This window comes from Capricornis sumatraensis, chromosome 19 (assembly GCF_032405125.1).
Source record: "Capricornis sumatraensis isolate serow.1 chromosome 19, serow.2, whole genome shotgun sequence".
Classification (NCBI taxonomy): Eukaryota; Metazoa; Chordata; class Mammalia; order Artiodactyla; family Bovidae; genus Capricornis; species Capricornis sumatraensis.
The window spans coordinates 31,251,224-31,269,565 of NC_091087.1; the positions used below are offsets into that span (position 1 = coordinate 31,251,224).

Here is an 18,342-nt window from a genome sequence, read left to right on the forward strand (position 1 = left end):
CTGTGCTAGGTACTGTTCAACGCGCTCTGAATTCATTTCAACTCTCTTGCAAGGTAGGCACTAATTATCTCCCCCCTTTCATGGAAAAGCATAATGAAGCATGAGATATCACACAGGTAACAAATGAAGCTGGGATTCAAAGCCAAGCAGTCTCGCCAGTGTTCCTGTCCAACTTTCCCTACATTCATATGAATGTAATTCGGGCTATCAATCCCTTTCTTAATTCTGCAAGCATAAAACAAGAGGAACACTGGCCAAGCAAACAGGCCCCAGCTGTCCACTGCAACTGTGCCAACAATAAACTCTGTTTCGGCCCTTCACTGTAAGTTCCTATTGCTCATGGAGTAAATAAGCCCTACGGCCAGAACCTGCCAGAAAAGGCTCTGTAGCACCCGAGATTAAACAGGAAATACACATACACTTACTTAGCCCTCTCCAGCCCTTAGAGAAACCAGTCAGCAGCAGGCCTGCTCTACTGCAAACCCCAGCCAAATGGGAGCAGTCACCGGACAAACACAGATGCTGTATATTACACCATCTGCAGTGTCTGGATAAAGGACCCCCCCGAAAAACTTTTTGCAGGGAACAGTATGTTCCTACACAATCTAAGCTTTGAGTCCAACTCTTAAAGTACCAGCAACTTACAAGACACCTGCCATATTTTCCAAAGCATCCAGGGGTTAACTACAACCAAGTCCAATTGGCTGACATTCTCTTATGATGACGAAAGCCTGGTGGGAGCAGTAAGAAGCTGGCGGAGTGGAAGTTGAGAATTATAGTTGGAACCAGAAATATGAAGAGCATCAGGCAGCAACTTAGAAGCAAAGAGACACTACAGAAACTACCGAAGACAAAAACCCAGTGGCCCCATTCACTGAGAGGCACAGGAGAGAAAAATGCCCAATCAGGAAGCAAAATTCATATCACATGGTTATAAGCCATCAACGTTCTGAAAGAGTTGGCCTCAAGGGTCCATCCCATGCAAAGTAATTAACTATTTAAAGCTTTATTTCTCATTTGATCTGAAAGATATTAACTTAGTAGAGGTCTTCTAAAAGTTTAGTTTCTATTATATTACATTATTTATAACTTTTATATGTCAACTTTTATATATTTTATATTTGTTTATAGTGATATTACAATATAAACTATATTATGCTATATGTAAATAAGTTTATACATTTACATGTTACACTGTTTCATACAAAACTTTTTATATAAGATTATAAATAAATTTGTATACACAACATGTGTATAACGGGGCTCCCTGGTGGCTAAGATGGTAAAGAATCCGCCTGCAATGCAGGAGACACAGGTTCAATCCTTAGGTTGGGAAGACCCTCTGGAGAAGGAAATGGCAACCCACTCCACTATTCTTGCCTGGAGAATCTCTTAGGCAGAGGAGCCTGGCGGGCTACAGTCCATGGGGTCGCAAAGAGTCGGACACGAGTGCACAACTCATGTATATAACAATGCATAATTTATATGTAATTTATTTACGTATGTTGTTGCTTGCTCACTCATGAAAATTTTTTTTTTCCTTGAAATTTCCTTCTTTTAAAAAAAACAGTATCTCCTCAACAGGGGGTACAAATACCTCCTGTCACTTACTTTTCTGATCAGGCACATTCTATTCATGCTTCTAGGATTTTCTTTTTTAATGTTGATTTGTGCTTCCCAGACTGTTATATTTTCTGTTATCCTTTACAACATGTCAGACATATGTCCTATTTTTAACTCAAAAAGTGGTAAACACTTTTGCAAACGCTAAGACTGCTATAGAATCATAAATTAAAGGAAGACACTTGCCCATCTGCTTACAGGTCACTGTCTTCCACCCTCTTCTAGTCTGTCACGTCTATACACATACCTACACATACAGACACTTATAAATCTTTGAAAATCTTGTTCTTCATCCTTTACCTCCTTTTTCATCCCCTGGTTACCACAAAAGCTGCTTATCCACATCAAACCTTTCTCCACTATTGCTTGGTGCTCTTATTCCTTTATGTGCCGTTAGTGACAATGACAGCTTCTAGCACGACTTCCCCATTCTTGAGTTCTATTTTAATTCACTTCCTCTACTGAGTAACTTCAAACAGGATTCTCAGAAAAGATCTGCAGAACATGTTTTCCAGGTCTTTACTGACTCATCAATCTTTGCCCAACCCACCTGAATGAGGATGCGGCCACATATGAAATTTCTGGGCCACATATGCTTTTGAGTCCGAGGTACCCAACGGGCTAATATTAATTGCAGGATTCTAAGATGTTGTGGCATGAAGAACTACTAGGAAGGGCTTTTCATCGTGTTCTTTCCTGTCCCTGTTGAATAGGGTTGGGCCTCAGCTCTGTTTACCTTAACCAGAAACTATTAACAGATCGTTGTTGCCACCTACCCAAGCCACTGTGTTGCTGCTTTTTCAGAGCAGACTCTCCTGGAGTAACAACTATTAACAGGACAAATTCAGGCCATATGGCCACTAGTCATACTTCTGAATCCTGTCCCACTATGTGAGAGTTCACAGAAACATTTTCTAAATTCTGAAATGTGCTCATTTCTCACATTTTGTGACACGTGGAGTTCCCTATTCACTGACATTTTAGAGGAAAACCGGAAGGAAAGGGTCTCCAGTGCTTTCATTTCCAACACCGTTTTCCCATAAGTTAACACGTCAACTAGGTGAGAACAGGCACTAGCAGATCTTCAAAGATGACACTGTCTAATACAGGGGAATTGATCTACTGACTGAAAGTAAGTTAAAAACATCCAAAGTTAGGAGGGATACTGAAGTTCCCCTGATTTCATTCATTTAAATCTCTCCTCATTCCTTCTGCCACGATCAACTCCCCCAATTCATGATTTAGACTAAAATTCACATAAAACATTCAATTATTTATGAAAAAAAGTACTAGAAAAGGACAAGCCCCCCAGCTTGTGGCTCACTAACAAAATGCTTATCAATTAAGAAATCAATAGGTCTGACTCTCTTACATGACGGAATGAATCACTGAACTTTTTAGCGCAAAGAAGCTCTTAGACATTATCTTAGACCTACATTATTATTTTTCAGATGAAGAAACTGAGGACCAGAAAGTTGATAAAGGTAAGTCATCAACTACATATGAAAACTACAAATGTTCAGGTTTGTTAACTTCCATTTTCACTATAATCCATTATCTGAATGTATTTAAGTCTGATATGATCTTTATAGTAAACCAAGGAATCTATAATTTATTACAAACTAACACAAAAAAATTATAGTATTATAATTTATTATGCTGCCCCAGGCAGATGTGTTCAGTCAAAATGATGTTGAAGAGTAACTTCATGTTAAAAAGGGAGATGAGAAATAACCAAGGTTGGTTTCACTTGGTCCCTTATTCCTGGTTCTATTATCCCCACAAACTGTATGAAAGGTTAAGCCCACAACTAAAGTAAATTTCCGGAGAAGGCAATGGCACCCCACTCCGGTACTCTTGCCTGGAAAATCCCATGGATGGAGGAGCCTGGTGGGCTGCAGTCCATGGGGTCACGAAGAGTCAGATACAACTGAGCAACTTCATTTTCACTTTTCACTTTCATGCACTGGAGAAGGAAATGGCAACCCACTCCAGTGTTCTTGCCTAGAGAATCCCAGGGATGGGGGAGCCTGGTGGGCTGCCGTCTATGGGGTCGCACAGAGTGGGACACGACTGAAGTGACTTAGCAGCAGCAGCAGAAAGTAAATTTCATTATATCCCACAACTGTTTATCCAAGTCGAAGACATTTTTTCTCAAGGTAAAAAATCCTTTGAATTTTCTGATTCCATGAGTAAGCAATGGTCGTGGTTAGAAATGTTATCAATTACCAAGCACATTCAAAACTGCTATCACTACTACTTGGCCTGAGCATGTACATATCCAGAACGGCAATGAGAGGAAACAAGGGTCCCAATATTCCACAGTGAAGATCCCACAGAAGTACTATGGTAAGAAAGCATGAATTTCTGTGCCAGAAAGTCTTTAAACTGAACAACAGCTCTGCCACTCAGTGGCTGGGTGATGCTTAAGAAATCATCACATCATCTTCACTGCAGCATTACTGACAATAGCCAAGGTATGGAAACCACGTAAGTGTCCATTCACAGATGAAAGGACAGAGATGATGTGGTGTGCGCATGTGTGTGAGCGCACACACACAACACACACACACACACACACGAATAGTACTCAGCCATAAAAAAGAATGCAAACTTGTCCTGTGCAACAACATGGATAGACCTCGAGAGCATTAGGAGATATGTCAGATGGAAGAAGACAAGAATAAATACTGCATGATGTCACTTACACATGTAGAAGCTTTAAAAAACAAAACCAAAAAAACAAGCATCTTACAGATACAGAGAACAGATTGGTGGTTGCTAGAGGCAAGGAGTAGAGGGTTGGCAAAATGGTTGAAGGGGGGTCAAAAGGTACAAACTTCTAGTTATAAAATAAGTCATAGGATGCAATGTATATAGCATGGTAAGTAAAGCTAGTAACACTGCATTGTGTAACAGAAAGGTAAGAGTCAAAGTTAAAAATCCTCATCACACACACACAAATTTTCTAACTATGTAGTGTGACGGAAATTAGACTTACTATAGTGATCATCTATATACAAATATAAACAAATATTTACACAATATGTACAAAGATAGATTACGTTGTATACTTGAAATCGATATAATGGTATATGTCAATTATACCTGAACAAAAACGAAGTGGGCAAAGAACATGAAAAGACATTGCACCCAAGAGGATATATAGATGACAAATCAGCTCATGAAAAGGTTCAACCTCAGAAGCTGTTGCTGCTGCTGCTGCTGCTAAGTCACTTCAGTCGTGTCCAACTCTTAGAGATCTCAGAGACGGCAGCCCACCAGGCTCCGCTGTCCCTGGGATTCTCCAGGCAAGAATGCTGGAGTGGGTTGCCATTTCCTTCTCCACTGCATGAAAGTGAAAAGGTGAAGTCGCTCAGTTGTGTCTGACTCTTAGCGACCCCATGGACTGCAGTCTACCAGTCCCCTCCGTCCATGGGATTTTCCAGGCAAGAGTACTGGAGTGGGTTGCCACTGCCTTCTCCAGAAGCTGTTAGGAAAATGCAAAGTAAAACCGTAACAGCACATCAGTATATATCTAGCAGAACAGTTAAAAAAAAAAAAAAAGAGAAACAGTGATGATACCAAATGAGGGTTAAGATGTGGAGAAATGGATCACCACACATTGCTGGTGGGAATATGGTACACCTACTCTGGAACAATTTGATAGTTTCTTTAAAAATCAAACATATGAAAAAAAAAAAATCAAACATATAACAACCAGCAAATGTACTTCCAGGCATTCATCCCAGAGAAATGAAAACTTATGTTCATATAAACACCTACACATGAATGCTTATAGCAGCTTTACTCACAGTAGCCCCAAACCAGAAAAAACCCAGACGTCCTTCAGTGGGTAAATATTTACAGAAACTGGTACAACCAATACCATGGAATAGGACTACACAATGAAAAGGAAACCACCAGTGATGCACGCAACAATTTAGGTGAGTCTCCAGAAAACAACGCTGAAAAAACCCAATCTAGAAAACATTCTGTTGTTCAAGTGCACTTCTATAACATTCTTGAAATGACAAGTTATAGAAATGCAGGACAGTTAGTCGTTGAGGAGGAGCTGGGAGTGGGACGGAAGTAGGTGTTGCTATGTTAGTGCAACGCAAAGGTGCTCTGTGGTGACGGATTTTATCAATGTTAATAGCCCAGCTGTGATGTTACACTACAGTTCTGCATGACAGTACCTTTGGAGGGACACAGGGCAAAGGAAGAACAGAACACTCCTGTATTCTTTCTTACGATTGTACATGAATCTATGATACCTCAAGATAAAAAGTTTAATTAAAGCACCAGTTATATACAGAATCCACAGAGAGATTTCATTAGACTCAAAAACTTACCCAAAGCCCCACCCATCTATTGCACTTGTAAACACCACATTCCCCTGGTCAGGTGAGAAGTACAGGTGGGAGTCATCCGTGTCCTCCAAGCCAGTGCTCCAGTCATACACCTGCTCTCCTTGCTCAGAATTCAGGTTCACCTGGGATTCAGCCTCTCTCTCTGCTCTTTCTTCTAGCACTTTAGAAGTAAAAAGAGTTCCTGTGAGTGCATTAATCTAGGAGAGATGGCAAAATGGCAGAAGGTCATTCGGATGCATGGTACACCCATGACAGGAGACACACTGTCTAATCCTCCTTAAGTCTAGACTGCTAAGTCACAGTCTGAACTCCTATGAAGCCCACGAGGATGGAACTGGTGTTTACAGCAATCATTAACTTACATGTTATCAGCCACTTATTTCAACACCCAGTAAGACTAAACCGTAAGGCTTTTGGACGGTCACTTCTTTTTTTGATGCAAACGCTGACCTGTCGTATCTTCAATGTGCTTTCCAGCATGAGGGCCAGGTGTCACTAGAACTCCTGGTTTCCAAGCCCCACAATCTGAGTTTATGACTTTCGTCAACTCCCTCTCTGTTCCTCATGTCAGATGTTTGAACTGTTCACTCCTCTCTTCAGGCCCTCTTTCTGACCTCTAAGCTCCAAAGATTCTCACTCCTAGGTGACCAATCTTATTTCCTACCTCAGAGAGAAAACAAAATCTACTGTTCAAAGATCCTGCAGGCTCCCCATCATCCAACTTGTAAGTCCATCTCTACAAACACTGCTGGTTCTCCTCCTTCCGCGGCAGGGCAGGAGTATTCCACCTGTTCCATGCCTGCCTGTCTCTTCAGGGAACTGGATCCTCTGACCCAGACTTTCTCACTGCTCCACCTTTATCATTTCCTTCCTGTAGCAAACATTCTCAATGTGGCCTCATCAATGGTGCCCCACTGTCTTGAAAAAGACATTTCAAACCTCCACGCATGGCATACAGGGTTACCCAGAATCTAAACTGTATTCCTTTCTACTCCCATCTCTTATCACTACTGTACTTAATCTAGTTCTTCAACTGTAACCAATAATTTACATTCTTTGAATGAAACTTACACTATGTTTTTTCTTTTCTTTATACGACTCTTTTCTTTATACAACATAATTCTCTCCTGGCACATATTACCTTTCTTCCATCTCAAGACTCCTATTATAAGACTCTCCCTACTCTCCCCTTCCTATTGACCCATTCTGGGTGAGGCAGGCCTCATTTATGTTCTCAAATCATATTTAGGGTTTGTCTCATTGTTCCCCAAACATCTTTTACGTGTTTTTCTCCCCTAACTCACTGTGAGATCTCTGAAGATAGGGACTCTGACCTGTCTGTCTTTAATTCACAATCCTTAGCATGAAGTAAACCTTCAAAAACTCATTTATTCAACATACAGTTATGGTAATGTCTGCTGAATAAATAAATGAATGAAAGCTTTGGTAAAATTTCACCCAAATACAGGTAATAAAAAAAGCCAAAGAGTTTCCTAATGTTGGCTTCACTTAAAAACCCAACCACAAGACTTTAAACAAGAGAAAATTAAGACCTACTGTTCAAGTTTTCTATTCCAGGATGCTCCCAGGAGACGGAGGGGACTCCTGAGATGATGCTGGCTCTATTGCCTCTGCTGCGGTATGATGACTCCAATACATTTAAGAGGATTTTCTGCAGCAAAGCCTCGTACTCAACCTAGCAACTTCCTTACAACTCTCCTTTGAGCCACAGTTTTTAAAGTACTGAAATAAAGGATAAAATACCTGTTCTAATATATTCTTGAGGTGAGAGTAGGCCTCCTGTGGGGTGAATTTCAGTTCCACTATCAAGCGATCTATCTTATTGATCACTACCACCGGACGGATGTTTTCGAGCCAGGCTTGCCGCAGAACTGCCTGTGTCTGATTAAAACAGAAAAGAAAATGTAAAGCTCATGATTTAAAGTACATTAGAAAATCCTGATTAATAAGTAGCTTATTTTCGTGCTCCTCTATCACATACAACTCAGACCATGCCAGTCAGACACAGGTATTCATTAGACAGTCAAAAATATATATCACAGAAGCAAAGAACTGCAGGCAGGAAATTGTTCTTGCCTTTATGGAACTGACAATTTATTTAAGAAGGATAAATAAAAATTGTGTACAAGATAGTAAGAGTTTTGTGAAACTAAACACACACGAGAACACACACAGTTTGTTGAATAATCATTAAAAAAAAAACCCACTCATGCTGTAACACACAGGTGGAAAAACAGAGTATGTCCCCAGAAGCTCCCTGTGCACACTCTCCTGACCGGAAACCACTTCTTGGCATTAACCACTATTCAGCTACTTTGAAGTCACGTCTGTTAATTTAACTTAACTTGTCAGGACACCCAGCACACTACATAGACTAAGGCTTTGCTTCTCTAGATGCAGGACCTGTGCACTTACAGGAAATCAGAGAAGTTACAGAATACGTGCAGCACATCTTCCTGGAATGATCAGATTGTCTCCATTTCTACAAGAAAACCTTATTTCACTGTGCTCTGCTTTACTGTGTATCACAGATGTTGCTTTATTTTTTTTTTTTAACAAACTGAAGGTTTGTGCAACTCTGCATCAAGTCTACTGGCATTCCAATAGCATTTGTTCACTTCTTGTTTTGTCAGATTTCAGTAATTCTCATGATACTTTACATTCTTCATAATTAATATAGTTGTTGTGATCTGCCATCAGTGATCTTTGATGTTACTATTACAACTCAACGAAGGGTCAGAAATGGTTAAGTATTTCTTAGCAAGAGTATTGTTTTAATCAAGGTATGTACATTTTTTAAGACATAATGCTACTGCATACTTAAGAGACTTCAGTATAGTATAAACGTAACTTTTATGTTCACTGGGGAACCAAACAAAGTCACGTGCCCTGCTTTACTGCAATATCCACTTTCCTGCAGTGGCTCAGGACCAAACCTGAACCATCTCCGAGGTATGCCTGTAACGTAAGCTTTGCACTCTTCTTTTTAGAAATCATTAAAGCAAACGATGGGACAATAGGAAGTAGGACACAAAGGTGACAACACTTTTAAAGAAAAAAACATAAGGTTTCAAAGAAAAATTATTCTAAAAAGTGAGATTAGAAAGCCACTGTGAGTTTCATGCTGACCAGAGCTGTATGTTCACTCTGGCCTTAGGGAGAACTATTTCAACTTTGGTGGGAAAGGTAAGAAAGTGCAGATTAAGAATCTGAAAGAGGAAGAGAGGGGAGGAAGGGAAAGAGAGTGTGTGAGTGTGTGTGTGTGAGTGTGTGTGTGTGAGTGTGTGAGTGTGTGTGTGTGTGAGTGTGTGTGTGTGAGTGTGAGTGTGTGTGTGTGCGTGTGTGTGCCTGCAGACTGAGAAACCAACAGAAGAGCCTTGCCCACGTAGGGGAGAAGCAGCTCAGAATTTCACTGTCACCAACCCCTCAGAGCTGAGAGACTCTTTCACTGGAGGAAAGTCCCCAGGCCCCCCTACATGCCTCTCTCATTTCCACTGAGTCCCACTCCCAGAGAATACCACAGACATGTCAAAGGACCTTGAAGTCATTCTCTCTAATATCCCTCCAGAACTCAGGTGACTTAACTCCACCACAGGCTGGAACACAATGGAATGTGAAATGGAAACTAGCTTTCTGGTGTCACAGCAAGTCTAAAGTGCCACATCGTCACTGATGGCCAGTGCCTCCTCTCCCCCTGCCTTCTCTAACTAGTTAAACATTTCCAGGCGACCATCGACTACCTGCGGGCAGACCCCTTCCACAGCGTCCACGACGATGATGCACCCATCACAGATGCGAACAGCCGTGGACACTTCGGAGGAGAAATCCACGTGGCCTGGAGAGTCTATTAGGTTAATCAGGTACTCCTCATCACCTGAAATGAGATTTGAAAACACGTATTGGGCAGTGCAGGTATACAACCCTCTCCTCAGGCAATTGAGAGCAGGAGAGCTTCTAAGAAATGACTGAAGAAAGGCTCTGTCACATAAAACAAAAGCTGTGAGGGTCTCGAAACCATTCATCATTTTCATAGCCCAACCCTTCATTTCATTTTAGCTTTCATGCTAAAGCTCCCGAAAGGGAAGAGATTTACCCAAGGTCACAAAAGCAGTCTCACGTCAGAAACATACCCAGGCCTATCTATCAGCTTAGTCACTTCCTGTAAAGGTCACAGGTGCCTCTAGACTTTGCAACTGGGGAAACAACACTCGTCTATTCATCTGGCTCAGAATCAGAGTAAGAAACCCGGGAGTGAGAAGAGACTGATGTTCACTGCCTGGAACCCATGCAAATGTCCTAAGCCTCTGTAATCTGCTTGGAAATTCTCTATGTTCATATGACCCTAGACAGAAAGTCAGAGATCAAGGACCAACTATGTTTCACTCAATTTCACACTGCTAACACGTGCCATTATCGTAAAGCACAGGGCCTGCTGTCAGAGTCACTGAAAGAGTAATAGTGGTACACTTTTGTCTAAGTCTTACACACAAATACACACAATTTAAGATGAGAGGCTTGAACATGCTTAAAAGTTGACAGTGCCAGGACACAGGAGCACAAGCCTTTCACAGTGACAGCAGGCAAGCAAAGATACTAGCTATATCACACTCTGAGGGGTAGTGGCAAATAGCTGAGAATTTTTCTTTTCTCTGTAAAATAGATTGGACAAACGTCTGCTGAGATTGTGGGAAAGGGATTGAGGGGTGGACTTGAAGTGACAAGAGGGTTTAAGAGAGCTCCAGTGGGAGAGAATGAGCAAGGTCTGACAGAGGACACATGAAGTCTGCCAGCAGCCCAACGACCAGCCGAGAGCCCAGCCCAAGGGTACGGGGGAAATGTGTAGAGTCAGCTCTACCAAGGGTTAGAGTTTTACCGGGAGGACAGGAGGCCAAGACAGCAGATACACTGGGGGCCTCAGCGAGACTGTCAGAAAAAGACAAGTCTGGATAGGAGGAGGCAGAGATGAAATGAAGGATACCGATGGGGCGCAGGAGACTGAAGGGCTTCCTGAAGTCAAGTGGGTCCCTTGCTACACAGGTGAGAGAGCTGGAAAAGTAAAGATTGTGCAGAATGGAGTATTTAAATGGGAAATATCAGAGGACCAGTAAGGGGTGATATTAAAATGCAGAAAGCAGCCATGCTAGGGGTGAGTGAAGCAGAGGCGTACACATCACTACTGTTGAGAAGCCAAGCTCAAGCTGTTGGAAGAGGTCATTTTTCAGACACAGGAAAAGCTACGTTGGTGGATTTGGGTAAAAAGGAAAATGATGAACCAGGTGCCAAAGTCACTAATGAATGGCGACCAAGGACTGTAACCGGAAGCTGAGGTGGTGAGAAGGGGTGGAGAATAACTGGATAGAAGGTAAGAGTCTCAAAGGAGAGGGAGTTTTAAAGCAATGGTGGAAGAACTAAACTGAACCAGAACCAGGGTACAGGGAGAAGGGTGATCCCATGTTCTCATCCAGGGACAGAAAGAGTATGACAGAATAAACAGCACTCACTCAAAAGAAGGACAAGAGAGCAGCGACTAGAAAACCGCCAGGCAGGGGGAGGAGGAAAACCTGACAAAAGACACTGAGGATGGAGGGACACACGTTCACCTTGGAAAGTTTCAGAGAAAGGTGTGGGCGGGAAAGGAATAGTGAGGGGCTGAGGGCAGGCGTGAGAAGGACGAGATGACTGAGAGGCCAGATCACGTGACCTCCATTTTGGGCAGTGACCAAAGACAACAGAGATGGGGGTAATGCCACAAGAGGTGCCCTTACGGAGCCAGAGCACCCCTGGTGGGCAGCAGAGAATTTCCCTGAAGAGGAGTCAGTGGCGGCCTGGACTGATGACTTTTGAGAGACTCCTGGTCCAAATAAACAGGCTGGAAATGTATTAATAATTACTTGGTTCCCAGGACCCCTGAAGTAGGAAAATCCCATGGACAGAGGAGCCTGGAGAGTTACAGTCCACGGGGTCACAGAGAGTTGGACACGTCTGAGCATGCAATCATTATGCAGGACTACCGCCACATGCTAACTACTCTGTCTCTGGGAAGGCCTCTTAATCTCTCTGAACTCCATTTTGCACACATGTAAAATGAAGAGAACCTCCATTTCCCAGGATTGCCATGAGGGTTGAACAAAACCATGCAGATGAGACACACAGCTCAGAATCAAACCATGGTGCACCCTTCTTCTTAGATCCTGCATCATCTGAATGCTTCACAAAGTAAAGCATTCATTATCTTTAGAGGAAAAAAACCTGACCTTTAGTCAAACTAGGCACAATGGAACCCCATCCTCCAAGCCTGGTCCCAAAGGAAAAGGACAGTGATCAGAAACACAAGTGAATGTTTACGTGTCTGGAAGCGACAGTAGCTACTGATGCGTGCTGGCCTCGTGCGCATCTGGATGGCACGAGTCAGTGTCCCCGGGGCCCAGTCTTAGAAATTAAGACCAGAGGGTCACAGAGCTGAAACCCTCGACTTGCCCGTAACTGCAGACCCCTATGGAGGTGTTCGCCTGGTGGCTCAGATGGTAAAGAATCTGCCTGCAATGTGGGAGACCCAGGTTTGATCCCCAGGTCGGGAAGATCCCCTATGAACAGAGGGAGCTGGCAGGCTACAGTCCATGGGGTCACAAGGAGTCAGACACGACTTAGCGACTAATACTTTCACTTCCTGCAGGTGTTTACAGAGGGGTGAACTTACACGTGGATCTGTCTGCAGACAGCCTCCACATCCTTGGTCTCCATGTTTGAAGCACATCTAGGCTACAGTATGGCTGCCTCTTGGGTAAATACTGAGTGTCCCCATGAACCAGCCTGTCAGCTAGCACATATGCCTGAAGTACAAACTGAAAGCCTATTAGTGAAAGCCCACTACAATTTGCTCTATACTGTACTTCACCATTTTTTAAATAATTGCCAGATTTTTAAAAAACTGGATGAGTTTACCAAAAATCTTGATGCCTTTCCTTAAAAAAAAAAAAAAGGACAAAACAAAACAGAAAAACACAGGGCACCTGTCAGTTGGAGCTAAACAGCACTAGCCCCCACCCAGGTGGAGGGGGCATTTCATGGGTGGACCGAGTCTGTTCTCTGGCTCACAGCAGAACCCCCTGCACTGCCTCACTCATGTGGAGGTGCTGACGCCAGCACCACACCAAGGACCAATGATACAGTACCTAAGAATCACGTGAGACCAGTGCTGGGGTAAGCAGTTAACTCTTGGGGGGGATTTAAGTTAGATACCTACCTCACAGCTTGCAAGTACACACATACACATGCACACTTATGACAGGATTTAATGTGAAAACATAAAATAACTGGGGATAAAACTAGAGCAATTTTTATTTTAATCTTATTTTACTGTGAATTTTTTTACAACACATATAAAATCTGTAAATTAAAAAAAAATTTTTTTAAAGATGAATCAGAATGAAAACTTCATTTTAGAAGTTCTGTGATACCAATTATTTGTTCACAGGTATAAAGAATGGCTGCTGCTGCTGCTGCTAAGTCGCTTCAGTTGTGTCCGACTCTGTGCGACCACATAGACAGCAGCCCACCAGGCTCCTCCATCCACGGGATTTTCCAGGCGAAAGTACTGGAGTGGGATGCCATCGCCTTCTCTGTAAAGAATGGCTACAGAGTAGAAATGACAATAGGCCTTTTGAGACTATTTAAAGAACAGTCAATGAACTTCTAAACTCTTCAAGTTCATAAAAATAAGGAGAGATAGGAAAAAACTGACCACTGAGCCATTTGCTGAATCACAGAATTAGGACATACTCTTTAAAATGTGAGAGGTGGTTTTTTTAAAAAATTAAGGCATTACTGTAAATACATTGGGAACTCATGTACCTAAGAGCTTCAAAACTGGTTTAGTTCAAAACCATTTTAAAGACTGACCTTAAAGAGAAGAGTCATGCCCCACACAGCACAACCCTTGGTGTCAGTGTCAGAGATGTGACACTGTGAAGGATGAGCCACAGGCCAGCCCATTAGGGAAATGAAATACGTCTTTATTACTTTCTTCTACTTATCAAAACTCACATGTTGTGTAAAATTTCCAAACAGTACAAAATAAACATTTTGAAAACTGTGTGTTTTCACATAATCCAGTCCCTGATAATTATGGTTAAGGTTTTAGTATACAGCCTTCCAGACACCTTCATCTACACGCTTAATATATTCTTATCATCAAAACACATTCATGTCTCATAAGTATTTACTCTGCAACTTGCTTTTCGTCTCTGACTTTATCTTTTCTATATAATCACACAGTTGTTGGAAGAGCTGGAGAGCACTTCACAGCATGGATGTATCAGTCTACTTAACTATTTTCCAAAGACAGACACTAAGCCATTCTTTTCACTTATACATACATTTGGCTGAATATCAATGAACATATATCTCGCATGCTCGTGTGACTATGTCTGTCGGACAAATCCCTAAAAGTATTACTGTCCGAGTGGCATCCTGATCTGCGATACAAGCTACAGTGACCATGGCAATGCAGAGCCAAGTAAATAAGACTCTAGATCTAACAGGCAGGCCAGAGGACAGAACGAGGACCCAGCGAGGAAATGGGACGATAAGACTGAGCCAGCAAGGTCCTGTGACTCCAGACCTTCCCAGAGAAGACATCTCCACAAGCACCTGGGTGGACGGGGGCAGGTGTGAACTGCCAGCGCTCCTGCCCTCAAGCCAGTCAGAGGTCCCCATCTGTACCCAAGTCTGGACAGCCTGACTCTGATCTGAAAATTGATCATCTGGAAAGGCTAGAATGAAGTTTGTGGAAGGTAAAGCAAAAAAACCTGAGGCGTGAAACTGATTTGGAAAGAGAAAGGAAGACACAAAAGATACAAAATCATTGTTCTGTAAAACGCAGACCAACTTACCTTCCGCATAATGCAGTGAGATGGCACTGGATTTCATAGTGATCCCTCGGACCTGTTCATCTTCTCTGCTGTCCATGTACCTCAACTGTAAAAACGCAACCTTAACGTTAAAACAGACTGATGTGGACTTTTGTTTTAAATATTTAAATTTTTAGGCTTTTTATTGCCATGAAGCTGTTCATTAGGTCCCACTATTATTACGTTTTAAATCTCTGCAGCATTTTTCTTGCCTGCTGCTGCTAAGTTGCTTCAGTCGTGTCCGACTCTGTGCGACCCCAGAGACGGCAGCCCACCAGGCTCCCCCGTCCCTGGGATTCTCCAGGCAAGAACACTGGAGTGGGCTGCCATTTCCTTCTCCAATGCATGAAAGTGAAAAGTGAAAGTGAAGTCGCTCAGTCATGTCCGACCCTCAGCGACCCCATGGACTGCAGCCCACCAGGCTCCTCCGCTCATGGGATTCTCCAGGCAAGAGTACTGGAGTCGGGTGCCATTGGCCTGCTCCTTTTCTTGCCTAGTATCATGTATATCTTTCTCCTTTCCTTTTTCCTTGATCAGTTTTTAGATGTTTATCCACAATGTCTACATTGCTAGTAATTCTTTTTAAATTAACAGACTTTCTTTTTAGAGCAATTTTAAGTTTCTACAATAACTGGAAAGTAAAGAGGTCCTAGAATAACTGGAAAGTAAAGAGGTTCCTAAGTACTTCTACACACAGTTCCCTCCCTGTTATTTACATCTTACATTGTGTGCAGTGCGGTACTTGTTACAATCAATGAACCAATATCAATACGTTACTATCAATTAAGGTCTATAGTCTACATCAGGATTCACTCTTTAAATGTATAATGACATGCCCATCATTACTGTATCATATTTGTTAGCTGTATGAATCTTTTGAAGAACAAACTTGGCTTCTTTGATCTTTTCTACTTCATTAATTTATGCTTTATTATTTCATCTACTTACAGTAGAGTTATTATACTTATTCTAACTTCTCAAGTAGGAAAAATAGAAGCACTTTATTACTTTATTCCACCCAGTTTTTTAAGCCTCCTCTAGACAGTATCTTGGGCCAATTTCCTGGGACCTGACCTGCCTCAAAGGCCCCATTCTTCCTTTAGTATCTCAGGTCTACTTTTCAAATTCAATTTTGCTTCTCCATCTCCTCTTCTCTGTATTACCAATCACTGGATAAATCCTTCTGCCTATATCTTAAAATTCATTAGAGGAAGGAATATCTTTATTCTTCTACTACAAATAAATCATTCCAAGTCCTTTCAATTCACAGCTAAAAACAAAGGTCTCTTTCATTTTATTTCCTAAAACACGACCCTCATACTTCAGAAGCCTGTTTTTGATACTCAGGTACTTCAAGATCGTCATAATCTGATACATTTTTTTGTACCAGCACATTTTCCTTCCTCAGTAATTGCTAGGCAAATGTTCCACTCAAATCAAATTAGCCTTTATCCATTTTATCCACACTATTTCCTGCTATGAAGCATCTATTCCACCTGTGAAATCTTCCACAATCATGCCAGGTTATCATCTGACTTGCTGCAAAAATTCATTCTTGCACTTATAAAATATTAATATAAACTAATATAAAAGCAATATAGAAATAATTTTTTCTCAACAATCTATTTTATCTTGCTAAACGGACTGCCAGTCTCTTAGATGCATGAACTATGCTCTATACTTTTGGGGTCTTTATGAACACAACAAATCCTTCATCGCATTGTAGATTTGCTAATACTTACGGAAATGCAAGTATATATCAAATGTAATACCATACCTTGCCTGCCAGGCGGCTGGAGATGATTCCATTGCTAGATATAAGACAGTCAGCCAGAGTAGTTTTTCCTGTTAAAGTAACAATATTAATTTAAATAGACTTCTTTTCTTAAAGGGGGAGGTAGGTAGATTGCATTCAGATATTTAACATTTAACCATAAGAACTGCTTTACCAAGTATTTCCTATTTACCTACAATAAGTGAAAGAAGACACAATGAGCGTTTTACTAGACTTCTGAACAGCGCACTATCTGGAAGGGCAAAGATTCTAGCATTCCACAGTGCTACAATCTGTATCTCCAACTCTGCGGATCAACCTCACTTTAAAAGCTGTCCAATAACTTTTTTTTCTTGGGGCATACTTTACACAGGGGCTTCCCTGGTAGTTTAGTGGTAAAGACTCTGCCTGCCAGTGCAGGAGATGTGAGTTCAATCCCTAGGGGGTGGGGAAGATCCTCTGGAGAAGGAAATGGTGATCCACTTCAGTATTACTGCCTGGAGAATCCCAAGAACAGAGGATCCTGGTGGGCTACAGTCCAGGGGTTGCAGAGTCAGATACGACTGAGCAACTAAACAACAACAACCCTTATCCTAGTGCCTTGCTGGCAAGAAGGGGTCTTCAAAATACAGCACAGCCTATTTCTTCGCTTTTATCTCCTCCTCCCTCACTTTCAGGATGGTATATAGGTTTTATTTCATACTCCCACCTCTTACCATTTTGCTGTGACTGGGTGAACAAAAAGCAGTTTGAAATCAGGAGGCGATACTGTGGCATGAAAGCAATGATTGTTGGGAGCTAAGCACCATGGATCAGCCCACCTTGCCCTCTTGTGTCCCAGACTCTGGTCACATACATTTCTTTCTCCCCTTCTGATACTATTCCCACTTGAAATGAGTGTCCCCATCTGCCATCCTGAATCACTCTTCAGGGTTCATCTCTAATACTAATTATGCTATAAAGCCTTTTCTTAACCCATTCCTAGCTTCCTGACTCTCCAGCTCTTTCAACCCTTATCATCTACATTTTGCATGTCTCACTTTGTGTTGCCTCAACCCCCAAATCACCTCCACAGCTGAGGGGGTGCCCTGTTCATAAATTTCTACCATCTGACATAGAGGGCAAAGAACCCTGAACTTAGAACACAGGTTCTGAGAATATTATGTTAAGACTACAGACTTGTTATATTAGAAAGCCATTTCAAAAATACTTGATAGTTTAACAAAAACTCAACTTCTCATTTAAAAACCAACACTGTATACTATCTAGAAGAACATCAATCCCTAGTTGGCTGTGTTCTACCACATCAAACTTTTAAAAGAAACAAGACTTGCAACTTAGCGGCACTCCAATGACACGTGTGGAGACACACCCCCTTAATTACTGAAAACGAGCTATTTAGAAAGGCCTCTTACCATGGTCTACGTGAGCCAAAACGCAGATATTCCGAATGTTAGCAGTGTTTTTCTGGAGCTGAATCATCTTATCCAAACTGTTGAGCACCATGGTCACTTATTTCCTGTGACTTAACAATTAAAGACGTATTACAAATGACTAAAGATCGGGACGATAAAAAAGGGGTTTTAATACTGGGAACTGACAAGATTTCTCAAGTTCCTTCAAGTAAAAACCCTTATTAAAG

General features: G+C 41.8%; 1 protein-coding gene across 2 annotated transcripts in view; it reads right to left on the reverse strand.

The window, feature by feature from the left end:
• EFL1 (elongation factor like GTPase 1) overlaps positions 1–18,342 on the reverse strand; it is a 111,632-nt gene that overhangs the window by 92,555 nt on the left and 735 nt on the right. Inside the window, exons 2-7 of one of the 2 annotated variants that reach the window (XM_068990936.1) lie at positions 18,116–18,225; positions 16,704–16,771; positions 14,909–14,993; positions 9,758–9,891; positions 7,761–7,898; positions 5,979–6,193 (exon numbers count right to left, since the gene is read on the reverse strand). In XM_068990936.1, the coding sequence (XP_068847037.1) occupies positions 5,979–6,193; positions 7,761–7,898; positions 9,758–9,891; positions 14,909–14,993; positions 16,704–16,771; positions 18,116–18,206 (731 nt within the window). In that variant the 5' untranslated portion in view covers positions 18,207–18,225. The remainder of the gene's footprint in view (positions 1–5,978; positions 6,194–7,760; positions 7,899–9,757; positions 9,892–14,908; positions 14,994–16,703; positions 16,772–18,115; positions 18,226–18,342) is intronic. The other variant, XM_068990937.1, reaches the window with a different exon arrangement.